Source organism: Hibiscus syriacus, unplaced genomic scaffold (assembly GCF_006381635.1).
Source record: "Hibiscus syriacus cultivar Baekdansim isolate YM2019G1 unplaced genomic scaffold, ASM638163v2 tig00112528_pilon, whole genome shotgun sequence".
Classification (NCBI taxonomy): domain Eukaryota; kingdom Viridiplantae; phylum Streptophyta; class Magnoliopsida; order Malvales; family Malvaceae; genus Hibiscus; species Hibiscus syriacus.
The window spans coordinates 507,501-531,730 of record NW_024063356.1 but is presented as its reverse complement, the minus strand read 5'-3'; the positions used below and the strand labels follow the sequence as shown (position 1 = coordinate 531,730).

Below are 24,230 nucleotides of genomic sequence, written 5' to 3'. Positions count from 1 at the left end.
ACCAAAGCGTAGCCTCTTTCTTGTGCTCTAGAACGACCCTCGGTTTTGCCACTATTTAAGGCGTTACCCCCTCTCTAAGAAGCCCTAGCTTTGTGGTTTGTTTGGGTAGTTGTGTATAGATTTCGGTTTATCTAGGTTTTCGAATCTGGTTTCTAGGAGATTAGGATTGTGATATGAATAGCAGAGGGAGGTATCCACCGGGGACGGGTGCTGGCCGTGGAGGCGGAGTGAACGCGAGCCCTAGCTATCAGTCCAGGCCTTCGCAACAGCAGTACGTGCAGAATCACCGGCATTTTCAACAACAACAGCATCATCATCATCATCAACAGCAACAACAGCAACATCACTAGCAACAGCTGTGGCTCAGACGAAACCATTTGCTCACCGGCAATGACTCTAATGTCGTCGATAAGGTCGAGAAAACCGTGCAATCCGAAGCCATCGACGCTAGGTCCCTTTTCATTTCTTTTCAGTTTTTATTGTTATATCGATTTACGAAGAATCTTTTACTCTATTGTATTTTGTGGCATTCTCTCTCAACGGAAGACGATTTACAGTTTCTTTTTTAGTATTCTAGTCATCTTACGCGATAGTTCTATGGCTTGATTTGGTCCTGTAATTTCCATTTGTTTGGAAGGACTCGATTATACAGAGAAAGGTTGCTTTTGTTGATTTGTCTGTTGATATTTTATTTAACTATGAGTTGGAATTTTCTCGTGCACATGATGTGTATTGTAACTTAATCTTTATTTGATTTTTCACAAGCTGAGTTTTCTATGCTGCATTTTCCCTTTAATAAACGTATCAGGTTTGTTGTTTATGGTTTCACGATTGTTTACATCTTTTCTCTCATCCTCTTTCAGCTCACAAGATTGGAAGGCAAGGCTAAAGATGCCACCGCCAGATACACGCTACAGAACAGAGGTATTTGTATAAATGATATCTGTTCTAATGTTGAATATTTACTTCCTTGTTAATGATACTGTACATTGTAGAGTTATGGTTCTAAAATTTCTTGAATTATTTTATATATTTCACTTTGCTAATCTTCATACCTTCATGAAATATTAAAAATTCTTCTCAGCACTTTAGGATGGTGAAGGAAAAATTGCTTTCTTATGTTATTCTGGTGATGCAAGTGGATTACTATTTTTAGTTTCCTATTATACATGTATAAATTTATAAGTTTTTAACTTGGGGAACTGATACCTGGGGGTTTTGATGCCGAGGCCTTCTGTTAGTGCTGTTTAGGCTTGCTATTTCATCCTTTGTACGACATCCTCTTATTTTTGTGACATATTTCTCATTACAAGGCATGATAGTAGTATGTTGGTGTTTATTGTTGTTTCAAATCACCTATTTACATGTTTATGAGCTGACCTGCCTATTAAATTGATGCCAGGATGTGACAGCTACCAAAGGAAATGAATTCGAGGACTATTTTCTAAAACGTGAACTACTTATGGGAATATATGAGAAGGGTTTTGAAAGGCCTTCTCCTATTCAAGAAGAGAGTATTCCTATTGCTTTAACTGGAAGCGATATTCTTGCTAGAGCCAAAAATGGAACTGGAAAGACAGCAGCATTTTGCATTCCTGCCTTGGAAAAAATTGACCAAGATAACAATGTTATTCAAGGTTAGATCTCCATCTACCTTTTTTCCCCACTCTTTTTGTGTGTATCAATGCCACACTTGAGTTCTGATTTTTTATTATTTGTTATTACTTTTTTTTTACTGAATATCTGTTTTTTTGCATAGCTGTCATACTTGTTCCAACAAGAGAACTGGCTCTTCAGACATCACAAGTCTGCAAGGAGCTTGGGAAGCATTTACAAATTCAAGTCATGGTCACAACTGGAGGTACCAGTCTCAGGGATGATATCATGAGACTGTATCAACCTGTCCACTTGCTGGTTGGAACTCCTGGGAGAATTCTGGACCTTGCTAAAAAAGGTGTTTGCATTTTGAAAGATTGTTCTATGCTTATCATGGATGAGGTAATGATTTGATAGTTTCTCTGCATTTTTTTCTCTCAGTTCAATTTTCTTTTTTCATTTTATCTGATTTTTTGTGTTTTGGTTTCTTTCAGGCAGATAAACTTCTGTCTCCGGAGTTTCAACCATCTATAGAGCAGTTGATACAATATCTTCCAGCAAATCGTCAAATTTTGATGTTTTCAGCTACATTTCCTGTTACTGTCAAGGACTTTAAAGACAGATACCTTAAAAAGCCTTATATTATTAATCTAATGGATGAGCTTACTTTGAAGGGTATTACCCAATATTATGCCTTCGTGGAAGAAAGACAGAAAGTCCATTGCCTAAATACTCTTTTCTCTAAGGTTTAATGTTATAAAAGACTTTAACTACTTTTCTCTCTTTACCTTTGTTTGGATGAGTTGTGATATTTATTTATCTCCAGCTGCAAATAAACCAATCAATCATTTTCTGCAACTCGGTAAATCGGGTGGAGTTGTTGGCCAAGAAAATTACAGAACTTGGCTACTCTTGCTTTTATATCCATGCAAAAATGCTTCAGGACCATCGTAACAGAGTATTTCATGATTTCCGCAATGGTGCATGCAGGAACCTTGTTTGTACTGGTATGTTATGCCGTGCTATGTGTTTTTGGGATATGAGCTAATCTTTGTCTTCTGTTTGATTCTTTAAAAGGTAAATCCATGGTTTGTAGCTGATAGTCTGAAGCAGGGTTTCAAATCACGGTCCGAAAACGTGATAGCGCCCGCGAAATAGTGGTTTCGCCGTCGTCCGAGTTACCAGCTACACCCGCAATAGCGTCCGCGACAGCCAAAATCACGGTAAACCTGAAATGACCAAAAACTCGACCGCGACCGCGATTTGAAACCCTGGTCTGAAGTACTTTCTTTTACTGTTTTGCTAGAAAATAACTAATTTGAACCCAATGTTTCTGGCTTTAATTTTAATTTTAATTTATTTTGAGCAACATACTTCACGTGCCTTATAATCAATTCCTGATGCATGTGCTGAATAGGGTTTTACTCTTCATAAGCATTCTGTAATTGTCGTTTTGAAGAATAATCTCCTAACGATGTATTTGTACTTTATGTAGATCTTTTTACAAGGGGTATAGATATCCAAGCTGTTAACGTTGTTATTAACTTTGACTTCCCCAAGAACTCAGAAACATACCTTCATAGAGTATGTTGGTTAAGATATTTTATCTCTTGCGTGGTGCAATGTACATATCATTCGTTTTGGTAGTCCTCATGGATATTCTTTTAATGGGCAGGTTGGTCGATCGGGAAGGTTTGGTCATCTTGGATTGGCTGTGAATTTGATCACTTATGAGGACCGCTTTAACTTGTATGTTACCATACCCAACTTATCCATAGTACTATATACATCGAGGTTCCCCCGGGTTCATTGAAATTTTATGTGGTCCTTTGTAACAGGTATAGGATTGAACAAGAACTTGGAACTGAAATTAAGCAAATTCCTCCACACATTGATCAGGCAATTTACTGTCGATGATTAGTGGTAGATGTTTCCTGTTCAGCCTATGATGGTAATCAACGGTGAGCAACCACACTCGTGTCTAGATTACATGCACCAAAAGGTCTCTTTGTTTGTTTTAACCGTGCGATTTATATGCTACAATGGCGTGGTTGATGTACAATTGTTTGCATGTTTATAAGGGTTAATGAAGGTGGTCAGTCAAGGTGTTTGCCCTGGCAGATGGATGCCGTGTTAAGTGGTGTTGGTAGAAGACTGTTATTGCTGCTGTATGTGCATGTAATCCCCTGAATTCTTCTATCGATTCCTTGAATTCATGCTTTTGATTTAGTTTAACATATTTTTGGTACTCTTATGGTAGTCTCATCATGGTGGAAAGGCTGTAGCATTGTGCAAGGAACTTATGTGTTGTTTTATGTTGGTGCAGTTGCTCCCCTTTGTCATATGGATAAATAAAGGGCATCTATCTGACTTTTAAAAATAAATGACTTGGTTGGGTTCTTTTTGGGCTTAATACAAAAACACGCGTATAAAAGATTTTTTCGTTAAAAATAGGTGTTTACCGTTAAAAATAACAGTTAAGTGATACGTATCACTTTTATATTTTTTTAAAAGTATATTTTAAAAAAATCTGGACGTGACATGTCACTAAACGAGTTTTTTTTTAATGGTAGGCAACTAAAAGTATAACGGAGAAAATTTTACGCATCTATTTTTAGCGAAAAAATTTTTAGGCATTAAAAATTAATTTTGAGTATAGTTTAGGTATTTATTTTATATATATATATATTTTTTAATCTCATTCCTATTTTCAATTTGTTTTAAGACATTGCTAGTCTCCACTTTCATTAGGGTGTTTTTGTTTCTAGCTGGCAAGACCTAGAATGTGTTTATGAAGTGAGTAAACTGCATCACATGCTCCAAATCTTGACCCTCATTTTTTAAACTCTATGAGTACTCAATTTCATCCTCAAATTATCAATAAATTAAATTAATATAGTAATTAGGAATGGACCGAATGGTGGTTTAGGAATAAAATTAGAATGTTAAAAAATTAGGGATCAATTTAGAATAAAGATTATAGTTTGAGATGAGATTAAAATGTTTTAAAGTTTTAGATTCATTTAGAACGAGTTTTATAATTTAAAGATAACATTAGAATCTTTAAAACTTTAAAAAACAATTTAAAATAAAAAAATAGTTTAGAAACAAATTATAATTAACTGTTATAAAATGACCCCGACTATATGATGATGGTCCCTAACGATATGTTGTATTGTTAAGTGTTTCGATTAACAAAAGTTATATAATGGTCATTTGATTATATAATGTTATTTTGTTAAGTCATCGATTATTAAAATTTACAAATATATCATTTGACTATTCATGTTTCGAAATCATTTTCTTTTTTCATAAAAATTGGTGAGAATTTGAGTTGATGTCAATCTGTTCGAAATATGATAAAATTTGATCTCGGCTATAATATCTCAAACAACAGATTAACATTCATTTCATATTGTCGTTAAATTTTAACGGAAAAAGATAAGTTTGGAACATAATGAATAGTCGCTAAACTATTTTGTAAGTTTCAATAGTATAAGACTAAAAAAAACACATTATAGTCGAGACTATTTTATAACTTTTTAATAATGAAATGATTCAATAAAATAGTATCACATATTAAGAGGATTATTTGTGTACTTTATCTTAAAATTTAATTTGTGATAAGGGTTTGTGGGTGAAGACATAAATGTACATTACAGTAGATATGTAATAATGAAGCGAAAGTAGTACATCATCTGTCATGTAGAATTCTCGTTTCTCAGTATTTGAAATAGGATTGGAATGGTCCAAAAGTCTTGAAGCTGTCAACTTCCAAACACCAAACCAAACGTCCTTCTCAGTTTGGCCACTGACCCGCTGTTTCTGGTTTATCCCATCTTTTGGACTTTTAACTTACCTCATTTATTGTACTTAATCAATTGAATGAAAACACTCGACCCTTCACGTTCCTTTCCTTTTCTTTTTTAACTTGCCACTCCCCTCGACTTCCGCATTAAGGGTTAGTTTCTTTCATTTAGAATAGATTTTAAAAATTGAATTCTAAAAGGTAAATTATATTTTTAAATACTTTTAAAATTTATTTATATAAATAATAAATAAAATCAATGATATAATATTGTTATTTGAAAATATTATAATAATTTCATTAATATTATTTATGATAAAAATATTATGAATTACATGAAACAAATAAGCTCTTGATGCAAAACCAACACAACCGGCGATCGTTTTCCTGCACGGAAATGAAAAATGTTTGCATTCCGTGTGTGGTTCAATCGATTCCATGGCCCAGATGGAAAACGGCAGATTAAATCTTTGTAACGTTTACACACTGTTTAAACATAGAAACTGACAACAACTATACAGATGAAAACGGGGAGGCACAATTATAATTACAATTACAAACAAGAGAAGTGGGCAAACCAAATACCAGCTAAAGCACACATTTGCCTCGGCACACTTCAGAAGCACCCGAGGAGCTTTTTCGGAGTTTGTCCGGTGGCACGGTATTTCGCCGCCATTTCCTCCGCCTTGAGAACTTCTTCTCCGCGTTTGGCTTCAACCAATGCCCTCTTTTCTTCTGCTTCCTTGTGAATTAAAGCCACCTTGTTCTTCATTTTCTCTGCATACTCTGCTTTCTTCTTTTCCAGTTGTTCCTGCCGATATTCGCAACACTTAAGAATTGAACCCGCACGATAAATGATCCCCTAAGCATATCCAAAGAGCTGCTCTTGACCTAAAACTCAAAACTCTAATTCCACATTTGCCATACAACCGCATAGTGTAACATAGCATTGAAAGTAAATAACATTGCTGGGCCGGAATGGCTGGAAAGATAAACAAAAATAGTAGGGCCAGTTACCTCAACTTTTTTCAGTTCAGCTTCCAGAGCTGCTTTCTTGCTGTTCTCCCATGCTACAATAGCTGAGAGTTTTTTCTGGGCCCTGCTCACCAGTTTTATGTTGATAAATGATTTAACAGTTAAAAGTCCTCTAGAAGATCATGGAAATTGAAAGAGGGTATTTGGCCTTACTTATTCTCTGCTTTGGCCTTTTCGCTATCTTCCCATGCCTTGATGAATGACAACCTTTTTGCCTTTTCAACCTCTGCAAGGGCAACATCTGAAGAATAGAAGAAGTTATAGATAATCATCCTCCTTTTAGCTGTATCTGATGATAATAAAACGGTGGTATCTAAGAACTATTTCGAACACTTACCTCTATCATGTGATCCTCCTGAAATTTTCTTTGGTGCAGGCTCTGGAGCCTCTGTCAAAATGAAAATAACGTTAAAACCACCAAGAGAGTGATGAGCAATGATTAATGACAAGAGCGTGTATAGTTAAAGTTGTGACACAAGACACTTCGATATATTAGCATGCCTAGATTAATCTTACTACATAAACAAATAAAGCAAATGGGTTCTTTAAGTACATTGAGAAAATCCAGTATGGAAAAACTTGCTCAAAAACTATCACCGAATTAAGGATTGCCCGGAATTTCTATCAATACAGAGAATTTAAAACTATAGTTCTTCATCAAGAATGGTAATACTATATAATTCAGGTTTCTTTTTCAATCTTGAAAGCTAGATAAAAAGAAAAGGTACAGCAACAGTAAAAGTTATGTCCTCAAAGCGACTTTAACCTTTCACCTAAAGATAATGAAAAAAAGGCAGCATAATCAAATTATTAGATGCCCATGATAATAGTGGAGGGGCCATGTTTACAAAAAGCATATTGTTAAACTAATCAGAGAGCACCTTGCCAGCCAAACCATATATTCTACTAGAATATAACACGTATTATCACAAGTGTCAAGAGATGTTTCACATTTAATAAACACAATTACAACAGAAAAATCAGATTCGAGGCAGTAATTATTTTTGATGATCTGAGAAAAGTAAATGAATGATATGGCTCGAAAAAGAAAGCTCCAATTTTTTAGAAGTTTTCAAAATATGTTCAGATATAAAATATAAAACTATAGATCTATGATCTTTTGAATATATAAAAAACTAATTGAACATTCACTTTTCGAAATTGAGTAATTTCTAGGGCTGAAACTGTGCAACAAAACAATCATTGTTTATTTCATAAATGGTAAACAAAAGAAAGAAAAACTCACACGCATAGAAATCTGGAAAAGGAAATTTAACTATTCTTTTAATTTTATTTGCTCCTTTTTGTGTCAAATTGACTATATTCTAAAATAACAGACCACTGAAACAGCAATTAAAAGTAAAGATGTATGCCAAACATTCTTGAACTCTGTTTTCCATATCAGTTGGTGTTAGTAAGAGATTTTAGATGCTAAGTTAACTAAAAAAGGATATGGAAACTCGAATTCTAATCTTTTATTGTATGAAAAATCATCTTTAATTTTAACTAACACAATTTTGAAAGAAAAGATTACTTCACCCAGGAAATAAATAAAGAAATTAATCTTCAATGAAAAAAAAAACACTCTAAACAAAATAGATCACCGAAAAAGAAAAAAATTCACCGACTAGTGTTGATTTCTAGTATAATTAAGCAACGAAACGGAGCTTTAAAGAAACATATGAAATTCATGATCCGAATGTTGAAAATGAAACTATATATAAAAACAAACACGATGAGGTGAAATCCAAGCTTACTCTCAACTACTGCCAGAGCTTTCGATTCTTCAGGTTTCTCAACTACCGCAAGAGCTTTCGATTCCTCAGGTTTCTCCTCCGTTGACGGTGGAGACACGGTTTTTTCTTCGGATTCAGCTTTTGGAGTCTCCACTGCCGGAGGTGGAGCCGCCGTGGTTTCAGCTTCAGTTTGCTTCTTCACCTCGTCGGCCATATTTTAGATTGATCGGTGTTTGTGAAAAAACAAACGAAAATTTCGTTAGAAATTAAGTGATAAATGAGCTCTTAAAATTCTCGAATAACATTTTATATTAGCAACGTTCGCTTAAATCAAACTATAAATCCACTCTGGACTTTTATCTCATGCGCTAAGTTCACGCTCACGCGTAAACACTGTTGTTGTTGTTTTTTTTTTTTGGATATAAAATCTTTTTTATTGGTTGATCCAACGGTCAGTATTCTTTCCATTGCGGACAGGTAAACGGTTAAATGTGTGCCACGAATGTCTACAAATATAAAACGACGGCGTATAGTAGTTAATTCCAGAGCATAGTAGCACTTGTTTCTGTTGACTACGAGAAAATATTTATGCTAAACTTTTCTAATTTTACAAGTAATCTTAATGTCTTTTTATTATTTAATATATTAATTTATTGGCACAAATTTAATTTAATTATTATTATTGTAATAATTTTAATTTTAAATATATATATGATTTAATTACTTGAAGGTTAATAAAATAAGAATAATATATGTTTAAAACATTTACCCTCCACTTCTAAGGCTTTGCACCGATTAATTTGGATCGACCAGAGTCGTACAATTGGTTTTGGTGGGTGAGTCTCTCTGCGAGAATTTTCTACATAAAAATTCAAACCTAAGACCTTACTTAAACAATACCAACTTATTTACTACTTGAATTAACTTCGGTTGATAATATACGTTTAAAGTATTTTCAATCATTGATAATATATATATTTTGAAAATAAAATTACTAGAATTATCCAGTCCATTTAGATAAAAGAAAATGGAATAGCAATAAATGAGATAAAATTATTGTGAAAACTTAAATGAAATGAATGATGAGATGACATCCGAAGGGCAAAATGCAAAAGCAAAGGAGATGTGAAAAGTGAGAATAGTGTAGGGCTAGGCTGGTGGCCAACTAAGGTGAGCAATTAGAGATTTTTATGTGAACGATTTGGGCACAGCTACGTTGCGCTGGTGGTCTTCGTTTTGGTTGGCCACTTTTCCAACAACGTGGACGAATTGCATTTTGAGTTTAGCCTACTACTAATCTTTATAATTTATGGATAGATATTAAAATTACACTTAAATTTTAATTTTATTTACTAATTATATAAAAAGTTATTCAATTTTTTCTATATATTAAAATCATCTATGTAATGTCATTGTATGTTTATATATTGTATAAATAAATAAATAATTATAATTATTAATTACAAAAAAATAGATATATCTATCGTTTAAAATGGGCATAATTATCTTAAGTTAGACCCGTTATTCAACTACGTCCAACCGCATCAAAGTGGAGGCATCATGCGAGTGTCAATAGCAAATATGGCTGATAATTAGAAGTGGCCAATGTTTGAACACTAATAAAGTTTAATAAGGGAATTGAAGTTGTGTTTTAGTAGATGAAAGGTGAAGCTGCCTCAGCTAAAAGCACATTTATTGTGTATAAGGCCTAATTTCCATGACTTCTTCTTGGTCAAAGACGTGGTGCCATTCCGGCACTGTTGGTCCAAGTCCAGCAGTGGAATGGGGTAGCCTTTTATCCTAACCAGATTTTCTAAATTGTAATGGATAAACTATTAGAATGGCCACTTACTTTCTATTTGTGTACATTTTTGCTCATCAAATAAAAAAACTTTAAATTATACATTTATGTTATCGATTTATTAAGTTTTGATCAATAGAACGTTGAATGCCGTTAAGTTGATAACATGTCAGGATAGTGCAAGGTTTAATTTTTGTTTTAATCCCTAATTGTTAGATAAAATATTAATATGGGATTTTTTATACCCTTATACTTTATCTTCTTCTCCGCCGATAAGTCTTATTGGTTTTATTTTATTTCAACCTCTATGTGTTTAATTTTTTATGAAAATATATATTATTTATAAAGATTTGATACATATAATTTTAATGCATAAAATCCACACTTTTTATATTGATCCCTACAATTTAAATTTTATTTCAGTTTATTCTTTATGGTACAAAATAAAATTACAATCAAATTCCCTTTGGGTAGCTTGGCTCAAGGCATATATCTTGAAGGGTGTGGACTTTTGGCAACTACAGATCCCCATCAATGGGGGAAGTCTCACGTACGGTTGTCTAATATACGGTTAAGGAAAAATACTATTGGAAATGTTATTATTGAGCGTTTTACCGGGTTTGTTAACATATCCGATAAAATACTACATAAAACATTATTTTTTTCTACCGAAAATGTTAATATTGGGCACTTTACCGGACATGTTAAAACATTAGTGTTTTAAATAACATTTCTAGTAGTGTTTTTGCTTAGCCGTATATTAAGGTCGTACGTAAGAACTTCCCCAACCAATGCTAGTTGGAGTTTAAAGAAAATCTTGAAGCTTAGATCTGATGCACAGTGATTGTTTACTGGTGAGAGTATTAGTTTAGTGAAGGCTGGCAGGATTTGGAATAAGATTCAAGTGGAGGATCCTAAAGTACTATGCCATAGCCTGGTCTGGTTTGCTGGCCGAATTCCCAAACATAGCCTTGCTGTTTGGATGGCTATTCTTAATCGCCTTCCTACTAAGGTGAGGCTCTTGAGAATGGGTATTAACGTGGAAAATGACTTGTGAGTGATATGTGGTTGTCAGGCTGAAAGTAGAGATCATCTCTTTCTGGGCTGTGGGTTTGCAATGGAGTTGTGGGAGGGAACCCTGGATCTGTCTGGGCTTCCTCACAGGGTTAGTTGCTGGGATCATGAATTTGCCTCGTGTCTTGCTCATCTCAAAGGCAAATCCCTGCTCGTCAATCATATTCAATTATTGATGGCCTTTGTTTACTTCTACAACATTCGTTATATTTTTGGTTCTTTTTGTGGAAGAAAAGCTTAACCAACGGGGCAAGTGGAGATTTGACTTGTCAGGAACTCTCCGCTCCACAAGTATTGTAATAAAAAAACACATTTGAATAACTTTGTTAAAAAGTTTTCCACATGTAGCAAATATATTCTTACATCAAACAAAGTAAATATTAGGATTTAATTTTTAATTTTTGATGTAAATATTATTTAAATCTTAATTATAAACGAATTAGTGATTTAAAGATAAAATAGTGAGATGAATAGTTTTTTACTGATTGAAATCATGAATGATACGATGGAAAAAGTTAATAAAATAATTTTTGGTTCGAAGAACAATATTGAGTTATTCTCTAAAGATGCCAAAAAGTAAAATTAGATAGCGTAAAATACACGTATCACTTTTTTTTTTTAATTCGATTTTTAAAAGCATATCAAGATTTCATCTAATATTCAATAATACTTTTAATAATATTTTAATTGAAAAATTAAATTATAATATTTTAAAATATAATTCGTTTATATTTAATTAAGATACGAATATTTTCTTCGAAACTGTGTAACCAATTCATTCATCATCCTTTTATCTCCCACACTTGGAGAGAAGTAAAGGACATATTGACTTGAACAAGATAAAATAATTGAGGCCCGTATTTCTTTTGTCAAAGCTCGTCGTCGTTATTGACCCGAAGCTCCACCTTTCCTTTCTGCAAGCTCAAGAACACGGCTGCAATTTCTAAAAAGAACACGTCCTGAAGCCCTGGTTTTGTGCGTGAGCTCGCGAATACAGCTTCCATGGAGGAGCAAGGTAAAAGTGGCGAAGTAATTCAAGGTTGGTTTTCAAAGGTTAGGCTTGGACGCCTCAAGGTTTCGTGACGACGACGACTACCTTCATATTCTTCTTCTTCCTCGTTGTTGTTGCAGCCCTGTTTTGGATGGATTTTGTAAGTCATAATTCTTTCTTTTATGAATAGTTTCTGAGCAATAATTTTTTTTATTAGAATTAACATAAAACAAATTACTTGTTTATCAGCCAATCATACGGGGGAATCCATTTAGTTCTACTACTTCTGAAATTCCTCACGAGAGGATTCCATTTCCTCTCACCTGCTCCGGTTCTGTTAACCACACGTCGGGGTTTAGTCCCAAAGAATCACCGGCCAAAACTTGCCCGGACTACTTCCGGTGGATCCACCAAGATTTAAAGCCGTGGAAAGCTTCGGGAATTACAAAAGACATGATCGAGAGGGGAATACCGAGCGCCGATTTCCGGCTCGTGATTGCCGACGGAACGGCTTATGTCGATCGATACCGACCGTCGTATCAAACCAGAGATTTGTTCACGTTATGGGGCATTCTGCAGCTTCTAAGGTTATACCCCGGAAAAGTACCGGACTTGGACCTTCTATTCTTTTGTGGAGACAATACTGTGATCATGAAAAGAGACTACAAAGGACTGTTTGCTAAACCATCGCCGCCGCCGCCTGTGTTTCATTATTGTGGAGAGAAGGCGGCGCTGGACATTATATTCCCTGACTGGACCTTCTGGGGATGGTAAAAGAAAAAAAAGGGAAAAAACAAATGCTTACTTCTACTGCAAGTAACTTGCTAATCATGTTTGCTTTGTTGTGGCAGGGTAGAGGTTAATATAAAGCCATGGGAGGAGATCTTGAAGGCAATAAAGGTAGGGAGGGAGAAGGTCAAGTGGGAGAAGAGGGAGCCTTTTGCCTTCTGGAAGGGTGCAATTACTTCTAGAGATAGGTCTCATCTTATGAGGTGCAACCTTTCACGTAAACATGACTGGAATGTTCGGCTTTATTTGCAGGTAAGTTCCGAATCCGAAATCGGAAAACACTCGGGCAATGCCGAGAGAAATGGGGTTACTCTGTAACTCTCTGGTTTGTTTATTGATTCAGGATTGGGGTAAAGAAATCGGAGAAGGATTCAAACATTCTAATTTGGAAGATCAATGTACCCATAGGTATAAAATTTACGCAGAAGGAGTGACATGGTCTGTAAGTGAGAAATACATAATGGCGTGCGATAGTATGACCTTGATGATAAAGCCTAAATACTACGATTTCTTCTCGAGAAGCCTCGTGCCGATGACGCATTTCTGGCCGATCCGCCGCAGGAAGAAATGCAAGCATCTTAAGTTTGCAGTTGATTGGGGCAATAATCACACTCATGAGGTACGTATTCTCGGAAAATCAACACATGGATTGCACAGAATTTACTCATTTATGTACGTGAACCTGCAGGCGCAGGCCATAGGGAAAGCAGGAAGCAAATTCATGGAAGAGATGGTGGCAATGCGAAATGTGTATGATTACATGTTTCATTTGTTGAACGAATACTCGAAACTCTTGAAATTTAAGCCGACGATACCTCCGAACGCCCAACGGCTCTGTGCCGAAACCACCTCACAAGGCCTAGTTAAAGAGTTTATGTTGCAGTCGATGAAGTCTCCTAGTGATGAGCTTCCATGTGGATTGCCTCCCCCATTTGGAGATCGAGACATTCGAGCTTCTCTCGAAGCAGAGAAGAATATAGCTAGGCAAGTGGAGACTTGGGAGACTGAATATTGGAACAAAAAAACTAGACGATAAGAAGCAAATGATTACGAGGTGACGGCCAAGCTCACTCTCAATCTCAACTACAGCAAGAGCTTTCCATTCTTCGGGTTTCTCCTCTGCTTACGGTGGTGAATGGTGATACAGTTTTTTCTTCAGATTCAGTTTTTGGATCCTCCACTGTAGGCGGTGGTGCCGCCGTCGTTTCATCTTCAGCCTGCTTCTTCGTGCTCTCACCATGATTTATCGGTGTTTGTGTAGAAGAATCGAAACGAAACGAAAATTCCGTAAGGAATTTTATTCTTCGAATGATAATTTACATTAAGCAATGTTTCCGCAAATCAAATTATCTGACCAGTTATAGATGTAAAATTATTTCATATATAAATTTTTACTCCAAAAACATGTTTATTTAAATATTACCTAACATATTTAAATGATTTTAAACCCTAAACACTAACCCTTAATTCTAAATTTTGAAATTTAAAATTAAACTTCTAAAAATTTAAACTCTAAATATAATAAATGCTATTAATATAATGTGAAATATTTTTTCAATGTTAATGTTTATGATAATAATCTTTTATAAATTTACTATGTATTTTTATATCATATTATTATTAAATATAGAAAAATCTACAAGGAACTGAGTTCGTACATTACATTTATTTCATTATTTGTGATTTCAGTAACATGAAATTCATAGTTTAATAATTAAGTGAGAAGGGAAAATGCAAAATACAATATGCTTAGAAGAAGATGTAGTTGCTAGGTGGGAATGGTTCAATATGGGTGTGATTAACGATTTGAGCAGCTCGTGAATTATTTGAACTAGACTCAATCAAAATTCGATAAACGCTCAACTCGAATTGGTTCAACTCGATCGAGTTGAGTCGAACGAAGTCTAACTCGACTCGATAAATTCGCGAGCAATTGGTTAATTTTTTAAAATGTTTTTTAGTAATTACTTTAAAATTATTTTATTCAAAATAAATAAATCTAAACAATAATAAAATAATAAATTAACTAATCTATTAATCTAAACAATTTTTTAAAAATTGTTTCAGGCTCGTGATCGTCAACGGGAACGTTTACGTGGAGAGGTACAGACCGTCGTTTCAAACCAGAGATTTGTTCACGTTATGGGGCATTCTGCAGCTTCCGAAGTTGTACCCTGGAAAAGTACCCGACCTGGAACTTGTGTTCTATTGTGGAGACAATACTGTTGTCATGAAAAGAGACTACGAAGGACGCTCGGCCGCATCGCCTCCTCCGGTGTTTCATTACTGCGGTGAGAAGGCGGCTCTGGACATTATATTCCATGACTGGTCCTTCTGGGGATGGTATATTCTGGTGCATAGGCCTAATGTTTAATTTTACTGCAAGTAACTAGGTAATTTAATCATGTTGGCTCTGTTGTGGCAGGGCAGAGGTTAATATTAAGCATGGGAGGACACATTGAAGGCAATCACGAAAGGGGCTGAGAGGATCAAGTGGGAAAATAGGTAACCTTATGGCTACTGGAAGTGGAAGGGTGCCCCTACTTCTGCAGATAGAGGAGACCTTTTGAACTGCAACGTTTCGGATAAACACACGACAGGCATGTTCGGATTTATGAGCAGGTAACTTCTGAATCCGAATCCGGAATCGGATAAAACTCGGGCAACTCTATAACTCTATGGTTTGTTATTGATTCAGGATTGGGGTAAAGAAATCAGAGCAGGTTTCAAACATTCGACGTGGGAGATCAATGCACACATAGGTACAAAATTTATGCAGAATGAAGGACGTGGTCTGTAAGTGAGAAATACATAATGGCATGCGACAGCATGACCCTGATGATACAGCCCGAATACTATGATTTCTTCTCGAGAAGCCTCGTCCCAATGCGCCATTTCTGGCCTATCCGTCGCCGAAACAAATGCAGGTATCTTAAGTTTGCAGTTGAATGGGGCAATAGTCACACTGACCAGGTACTACACTGAGTTCAGTCATCTGTATTTCAAAGTACACCCTTTAACTCGATGAACTTGCAGGCACAGGCCATTGGGAAAGCAGGAAGCCAATTCATGGAAGAGATGTTGACAATGCGAAATGTGTATGATTACATCTTTCATTTGTTGAATGAATACTCGAAACTCTTGAAGTTTAAACCGACGATACCTACGAATGCTCAAAGGGTCTGTTCCGAAACGACAGAGCATGGGTTAGCGAAGGATTTATGTTGCAGTCGATGGTAAAGTCTCCTAGTGATAAACATCCGTGCGCATTGCCTCCCCGTTTAAACCTCGAGCCATTCAAGATTTTCTAGTAGCAAAACAATATAACACTTGACAAGTGGAGACGTGGGAGGCTGAGTAATGGAAGAAACTACACGATGACAAGCAATAGAGAGTTTTCGTAAGCTTGTTTAATTAGTTTAGCCAATTAAGAAAATATTGGTGCGTTTCACATCATTACACTAATCGTATAGAAGAATCCTTGATCAATTATGTGACAGTTTTGAAGCATCATTGAAACCCAAGTATTTTGAGAACAGTTTTCTGATGTTCAGTCAGTAGGAAGTGCAACCTGCACAGTTTGATATATTTTATCTCTCAGCTTGTCTAAAATTCTTGTTGGGGAAGAAATCGAACAATCGAAACAAAGCGGAAGCACAATCGGTGTTCTTTCTCTCCATATAACGCCTGTCAACAATTATTGCAAACACAATAGAACTAAATATTTGTTCTCTAGTCCTACTAACCAACCAAACATCAACCAATGCAACCACGAAAACAATAAAAACGAGACACCAATATTTTTACATGAAAAATCGCTCTAAATCAAGGGTAAAAACACGAGACTTTAGAATCCGAACAAAAGCTCCACTATCAACAAATGTTCAAATGCAATACTACAATATCCAACCTACAACGAGCATACAACTCCAACAAAGGCTAATAACAAGTAGTCTTTAACAAATGAGAGAAAATGGAGAACATCACCCAAAAACAGCCTGTTGAAAAACAGGTATTTCCAACGTTACAAGACTCGGATGAAAAATCCAACCGTACAAAGTCAAGAACACCTTATCACTTGCTTCTGTCCAAAAATTAACTCAATCGAAATATGATGAACCTTCAATCAAAAACTGATTACTATTGTGCAAAACTTAAAAACGCCATTTTTCTCATTTCTTTTCTCTCTCTCGAGATTCTCTCTTTTTATCGACCTTTTCACCCAAAGTTAAAAAGTAAAAAAAGGTATGGTATAATCACTTTTTAAAGTTATACTAATTTATGGTTGTCATTTTAAGTTACAATTTACTTTTGTACCATATTTTAGATTGCGCACATTTACATCTATATTTTAGGTTGAACCACAATTCCAAGCTACTCCATATTTTAGGTTACAACATGTTTGCACCATAATTTAGGTTACATTACATTTTAGGTTGCAACCCTTTTTTTTAAAGGTGATGGTCACATAGTGAGATATACATCCAACAATTCTAAAATTTAAGAACTTGTCCAAATTTTTGGTAATTTATTTACTTTTAAATTGAAGTGAAGTAATTTGTAACACCCTTAACCCGTATATATTCGATATACGAATCAAAGATGTCACATCAACTTGAAAACATTTACTGAACTAAAATTTCTCTAAAAATTTATTTCTTTTGAAAACACTCTTATTCTAACTTTAAAATCTATTTTAAAGTATATGTCAACTTATAATTTATTTCTTATTACAGGAAAATAAAATCATTTGTTAATTAGTAATTTTATTAAACCATGTCTTTTCATAAAATCTTTTAAAATATAATAATGTAATAAATTCTTGTCATGCATAGGTACCGATAAAACTAAACTATGTAAAATAAACTAAAATAGTTATAGTTTACTATTACAAATTATTTAAAATAAATACGATAAATAGAAACTACTGACATAAGTATACATGCTACTACTAGTCAAAAGAAAATTCAATGATGTCTTACTGATAACTGGTATTACAGATGATCTGCACATGATGCTTGGAAGACTCCTCATAAAGCGTATGTATCTCAATCAGACTTTACGCATGAAAATCATCACACGTTAAGTATAACTTAGTGAGGCAGTAAGTAAAACTAAAGGTGAGAATAAATAAAAAATATCAATATATATATATATAATCATTAAAATAAAACATACAGAATTTTCAGAACGCTCAAATCAGATATCTCATGCTGAACTTTATCAGAAACCTGAAAAGAATAATCTGATGATTTTCACAGAATTATAATAAATCAGATCAGACAGAATAATCAATCTATATTCTTTTGTAATCAGACACTTTTCAAAACTTTCGTATTTCATTTTTATAGCCCAAAGTATATTTTAAGAGAATATAAGGTACGTGAGTCAGACGAGTGTGCGCAATACAGATCTTAGATCATCAGAGTCAGAACAGATAAGCACACACAGTGCTATCATATCGGAAATAACAATATGCATGCAAAGTGCATTCAGATCAGAATGTATATACTAGTGTACACTCCGGTACACCACAATATATCAGAATCAGAACAAATAATCACTCCACCTCATGGCATGCCAATTATACCTTTGACTCTCAATATAACATACAGTGGGCTTTCAATTCATTTTGTAATCATTTGATAAACATCATATCAGAATCAAAATATATTTAATTCACATTCGTAAAATATGACACGATCAGTTCATACCCAAAATCATCTATAAAACTTATTAACAATATTACGGATATAATTCCATAGTCAAAAAACAATTCATATATTTGAAATAAATAATGTGAGGTTGACTTATCACAAGTCATCATCGATCAAAATAATTAAATAAATAAACTGCACTCACATTTGCCTTACTACAGAACTCTTATACAATAGTATTAGTCACGAGCTTTGTCCTTCCTTTCGGATCGTTCAGATTATTAGATTTATCGTAGTCTGACAATACCAAATTATAATACGAAAATTGTTCGAACTACATATTAGTATCGTACTAATATAAGCTCATTTTAACATTTGAAAATCTATACAATAAAATCGATAACTAAATCGATATTAACAAAACTCATAACTCCATTATAACTTCAAACTTATCGAAACACTTATTCAATTCCATAAATAATTATTCCAACATGATTCTTCAACTTTTACCAATTATAAAATCAAACCACATATTTTAAATTATTTCTAGAATTTAACTCAACTTTTCCTTTAATTCATAATGGTCCTTCACCATTATGATAATTGTACATTAATTACTAAAAATTCAGCACTTGAATAAAATACCCAAATAATACTTCTTCATTTAAGAACTTGCAAACAAGTCCCCAAAGTTTTTGGAACCTTTCGAATTCCACCATCTAACCATTAAAATGAATTCTTTTAGAATTCTTCTCAACATTTCCAATTTATTCAAAATGGTCTCTTACCATTTAACTTCAATTCCAAGTATCCAGAAATATACTCAACATTTAAACATTACTCTTCATCTTCTAATCCATTTCAACTTAAATTCTAAAATTTCATATTCAAACAACTTGCACTACCTTTAAAGAATCATTTGTGTTTCTATACGCACTGGAATTTAATTCCATTTCTTCCATTGAAAACTAGACTCGAATACGAATCTATCCATATAAATAACTTCCTCTAATTCATTATGTACAATTTATGGTGAATTTTCAAAATTGACAACAAAATCTGTTTTGTGCAGAATTTGCTGCCCGTTTTTCTGACCTTTCCTCGGTTAAAAATTCATATCTTTTTGTATCCACCTTGAAATTGATCCCCGTTTAATTTAAACAAACCTAGATTAATATAAGAACACAATATATAAAAATAACCTCCAAATAATTTTTATATAATTTCTGGTGAATTTTCAAACTCACTGCCAGATTTATTTCCTATGGTTGAATACCTCTAAATCATTTAGGGAAAATTTTTGTTCATTTTCAAGCATGAATTCAACCTCCTATGAATTCATGCATTTCCAGTCATAACAACATCAAAGTGAATCAAAATCTCATCCTTCTCATAATCCCTAACATGGCCAAACCTTATTTATGCATGTACAATTAATTTTAACTATCATACATGCTTTAGAAATAATCACTAACATAAAAAACATAAAAATCCTTCATCAATTCTTCAAGATCACTAAACCTCCTTAAACCTTAATCATGAAATCTAATCAGATAATCATCTTCACCATGAAATATTGGTACCAAATGATAGAGAATTTCATGTAGATTAATTCTCTATCTAATAGCTAAATCCAAAAATAAATTATATTGCTTCAAAAATCAAAAATCAAAACCTTACCTTGTTAGAACTTGAACATACGGCCAAATGAAGAAAGAAGCTGAAAATGTCTGAATTCTCTCGTGGTTTCTAGGATATAATACTTGATACACTTGGCAAAAATCACTTTACTAGAATTTAATATTCACTTAATGAAAAATCTCAAAAATACCCTTAATCAATCTTGAAAATTACTAAATGTCATTGTATTATCTTCCAATAAAATATTCCTTGGTCAAAGATGATACAACTTGACTTTGACTTTTGAAATTGACTATGCAATTTTCAAAAATTGCATTTTAGTCATTAAAATTCCACTGTTCGATCAAATCTGAAAAATTACACTGTTCTAAGCCAAATTTCTCTGATCTATATTTCCAACATTTTATAACATCCTTCAAATTTTCGTAAAATTCCGGTTCGATCTGATTATCTGATTTCAATATCGAACTTTACTGCTTTATAGCCTTTATCACAATTCTCGTATAAAAAATCTGATCCCCACTAAAATCTCTGTTTTAATCCAAACTTTTCCAAACTTTTCTTTTACAGGCTAAAATATATAGCTTTTAAAAATTATAAATTTTGGGTCCTAAACTTTTCAAAGTTTATACTTTAGCCACTAAACTTTCAAAACTTACATTTTAGTCACTGGTCAAATTTTGGGTATTACATAATTGGTGTTATGTTTCTTTTCCAATAATTTATCGAATTTTAAAATTTAAACCTTGGTTTATTCATATTTGTGCAATAAATAACGCGGATTCGAAATGATTAATTTGAAGAAAAACAACGAAATTTATAATATATGCATGATAGTATAATATCGATTTTCAATAATGTTTATGGAAGTGTCTTCGACCCAAAAATCCGTTCAAAATGCAAAAGTCATGAACACTTTATTTTAACCCAAAATTCATGTTTAAAAAGTGGTTATTAATTCAAACCAAGAAGTCGGAGATATGATGTTTTTGTGTTTGAAAAGTTCGTTTGGAGAAGCATCCCAAACAAATCGTTTTGGTCAGGACTAATATTTAAAAAATTGAAAAATATATGAATTAAAATTTACTAAATTAGATTATATGGATTAAATCTATAATTTACTTATAATAGAGTGATTAAGGATACGATTTAGCAAAAAAATCAAATCAAAATTAAATCAAAATAAATAAAATATGAAAGTCGTGGAATGCAACCACTTCCTTTGATTTTAATTTTTGGTCAAATCCTGTTATAATGATCGGAAATATAAAACTGTAGAAGCTCTTGTAATTCTTGAACCATCATACATAAGCCTTATCTCAAATAAAGTCTATAAAAGCCCTTTGTTATACTAAAATTTTTTTTGGTCCTTATATTATTAAAATAGTATTTTTAATCTATATATGTTTCAAAAAACTAAATATTTTGATTCAAAATATTAATCTAGATTAATTAAATAAAAATATTAAATTTAAATAACTTCTAGAATCCTGTTAATATAAAAATAAAATCAATTAATATTTCTCAAAATAAAGTGTAATTTAGCCCATAAACGGAGTAAACAATGACAAATGTTAACCTTTTTATAAGTTTATTTGTTACTGAACTAAAACGTATATAACATTTAAAATAATTATTAAAAAAATATAAAAATGTTAAATAATTATTAAAATTACAATAAAAATTTAAAGCTTAATAAAAATTATAAAAGATGAAAAATAATAAACTTATCGCACTGACGTTTTTAATTTGTCCAAAGTGATGACTTGACATTGTCACGTGTCCACAGTCATGACATTGAACATGTCATATCATCACCTTTGGACACGCATAATTTGTCATGTTAGCGACAAGTTTTGATCGTTAGTTAACTAACTATTTTCATCAATCTAGGGGGACATTTTATCCTAAAATGAAACGTTGAGGTCAAAATAATTAAAAAAATAAAAGTTAAAATAACAATTTTAATCAAACGTTAGGATAAATTTTGATATTATATTAAAAAAAATTAGTAATAAAGGAAGTAAATAGATTTTTAGTATAATACATAAGCTCTGACAACTTAGACCCTTATCTTGTAGATCATAATAGACTGATTATAACAAAAGTAAATACTAAATACTATACTATCACGTTTTTCTCTTCAATAGGCCCAAAATAATTAAGACAAAGACTTAGGGTTCGCTGAATTTAGCCTCTTTGGTCAAAGTCAAATTTTAACAATCGCAAGAATTACATTAGTATTAAACATGTTATAAACAATATTTAAGGCCGTATATTTGGGTTCGTGGAGCTTAATGAGTGTACGGGGATTAAATGATATTTAATGCCAACGATTACGTGCCCCATTTATTGAATGAGCACCCAAAGCTGTTTGGATTTGGACCCAAAATCTAAGCCGGAGCCGTCGTTTAATGTTCGGAACTGGAAAATGAGAAAAATGGAAAACTTATGGTTCGCTGGGTTTAAGTTCAACGACCAAGTCAAATCTGAACCATCTCAACATATTTTAAAATTGAAAAATGATATTCAAAGCCCATGCTTTTCCCTCACCGCGCGTCGTAGTTGTTTTTCGAAGCTTAATTTGAACGCCTCGTCATCTGGCTTTTGTAGCTGCAGCTCCATGAATCTACACGCATGATTTACATGCATGCATGAACTCCAACTTTTTTTTTTCATATGATTAATTATTTCCGTCATACGACGAGATTACACGTTTCGTTTATCTACGCATAATCGAGAAATGATTTTACAGATTGTTCTTTGATTTTTTTCTGTATATTTTTTTATTGGAGAAAACGATATGATACCTAAAGACGATGTTCTCTCTGTTTGTTTTAGTCGCATGCATGATAAAAAGTCTTCCAACGTGTTGAATCATAAATGTTTCGTAAGGTATTTGAATAGCTTATTTTAATGGTAGTATATATATATATATATATATATATTGTTTTTTTAATTAAATTGGTATTTTTACGTAATGGACTAAATATATTTTGGTCGTAAAAATATTAATAAGTAATAATAATTAGTCTACCTGCAATTAACATTTAATAAATTAATATTAAAATAATAATATAAAAGTTAGGAGTTACCCGTATCGCAGTTGAATTAACTCAGTTATATGCCTTGACAAACAGAAATTATACTTCCAAATTCAATATATATCAGCCCTTGACAGATTTGGTTAACCCTGATTGTGTTGGAGCTTTTTCACTATAGTTTCCATGGCGGAGGAAGTCAAACATTTTCATGGTGTTTGGCTTTTCGGCTTTAAGGGATTGGTGTCGACGACTGCTACTCTCGTATTCTTCTTCTTCCTCGTTGTTTTTGTAGCTCTGCTTAATTGGATGGATATTGTAAGTCTTCTCTTACTTTAATATATATTTATATTTTGAATCTTATTAATAAAAGATCGATGCAGATTCATCTTCTTCTTTTTCTTTTGGTCGATTCGTTTCTCAGCCTATGATACGGGGGGACTTCATTTAGCCAGGCGATTTTTACTTCACCAAGTTCTAGAATTCATCACGAGATGATTGAATATCCTCTAAACTGCTCTAATGCACATAATTTAACACACACATGGTCGGATGATTACCCATCGGTGTTCGAGCCCGAAGAATCGACGACCGAAACCTGTCCGGATTACTTCCGGTGGATCCACCAAGATTTAAAGAAATGGAGAAGTTCGGGGATTACAGAAGACTCGATCGAGAGGGGAATTCTGAGTGCGAATTTCAGGCTCGTGATTGTCAACGGAAAAGCTTATGTGGAGAAGTACAGACAGGCGTTTCAAACCAGGGACGAGTTTACAATATGGGGCATTTTTGCAGCTCCTAAGGTTGTACCCTGGAAGAGTACCTGATTTAGACCTGTTGTTCTTCACCGGAGACAGGACTCGGATCATGAAAAGAGACTATAAAGGGCCCGATGCTCCACTGCCGCCACCTGTGTTCCATTACTGCGGAGAGAAGGCGTCTCTGGACATTGTGTTCCCTGACTGGACTTTCTGGGGATGGTAAATTCTGCTAAATATTATCCAGCAACGCTAGATTATCAATAGAAAATGTTGAAAATTCAATATTAGCCTATATGTTCA

General features: G+C 33.5%; 3 protein-coding genes and 2 pseudogenes across 4 annotated transcripts; 4 read left to right on the top strand and 1 right to left on the bottom strand.

The window, feature by feature from the left end:
• On the top strand, nt 1-3,732 carry LOC120181557 (annotated as a pseudogene).
• Nucleotides 3,733-5,853: 2,121 nt separating this feature from the next.
• LOC120181558 (remorin-like) lies at nt 5,854-8,495 on the bottom strand. Of its 2 annotated transcripts, none has more exons than XM_039186653.1 (5): nt 8,197-8,495; nt 6,777-6,827; nt 6,593-6,680; nt 6,422-6,503; nt 5,854-6,215 (listed from the first exon to the last, which is right to left on the bottom strand). In XM_039186653.1, the coding sequence occupies exons 1-5, from the start codon at nt 8,387-8,389 to the stop codon at nt 6,021-6,023; spliced, it is 609 nt and encodes a 202-aa protein (XP_039042584.1). In that variant the 5' UTR covers nt 8,390-8,495; the 3' UTR covers nt 5,854-6,020. The 2 variants fall into 2 exon arrangements, with proteins under 2 accessions (XP_039042584.1, XP_039042585.1); XM_039186654.1 differs by having other exon boundaries at nt 8,233-8,490.
• Nucleotides 8,496-11,848: 3,353 nt separating this feature from the next.
• On the top strand, nt 11,849-14,233 carry LOC120181502 (O-glucosyltransferase rumi homolog). Its single transcript, XM_039186607.1, has 5 exons — nt 11,849-12,201; nt 12,291-12,811; nt 12,893-13,082; nt 13,174-13,449; nt 13,519-14,233. The coding sequence occupies exons 1-5, from the start codon at nt 12,193-12,195 to the stop codon at nt 13,864-13,866; spliced, it is 1,344 nt and encodes a 447-aa protein (XP_039042538.1). The 5' UTR covers nt 11,849-12,192; the 3' UTR covers nt 13,867-14,233.
• Nucleotides 14,234-15,593: 1,360 nt separating this feature from the next.
• LOC120181498 (protein O-glucosyltransferase 1-like) lies at nt 15,594-16,070 on the top strand. The gene is made up of 2 exons (XM_039186604.1): nt 15,594-15,803; nt 15,867-16,070. The coding sequence occupies exons 1-2, from the start codon at nt 15,645-15,647 to the stop codon at nt 16,068-16,070; spliced, it is 363 nt and encodes a 120-aa protein (XP_039042535.1). The 5' UTR covers nt 15,594-15,644.
• Nucleotides 16,071-23,261: 7,191 nt separating this feature from the next.
• Nucleotides 23,262-24,230, top strand: part of LOC120181536 — a 7,855-nt pseudogene continuing 6,886 nt past the window's right edge.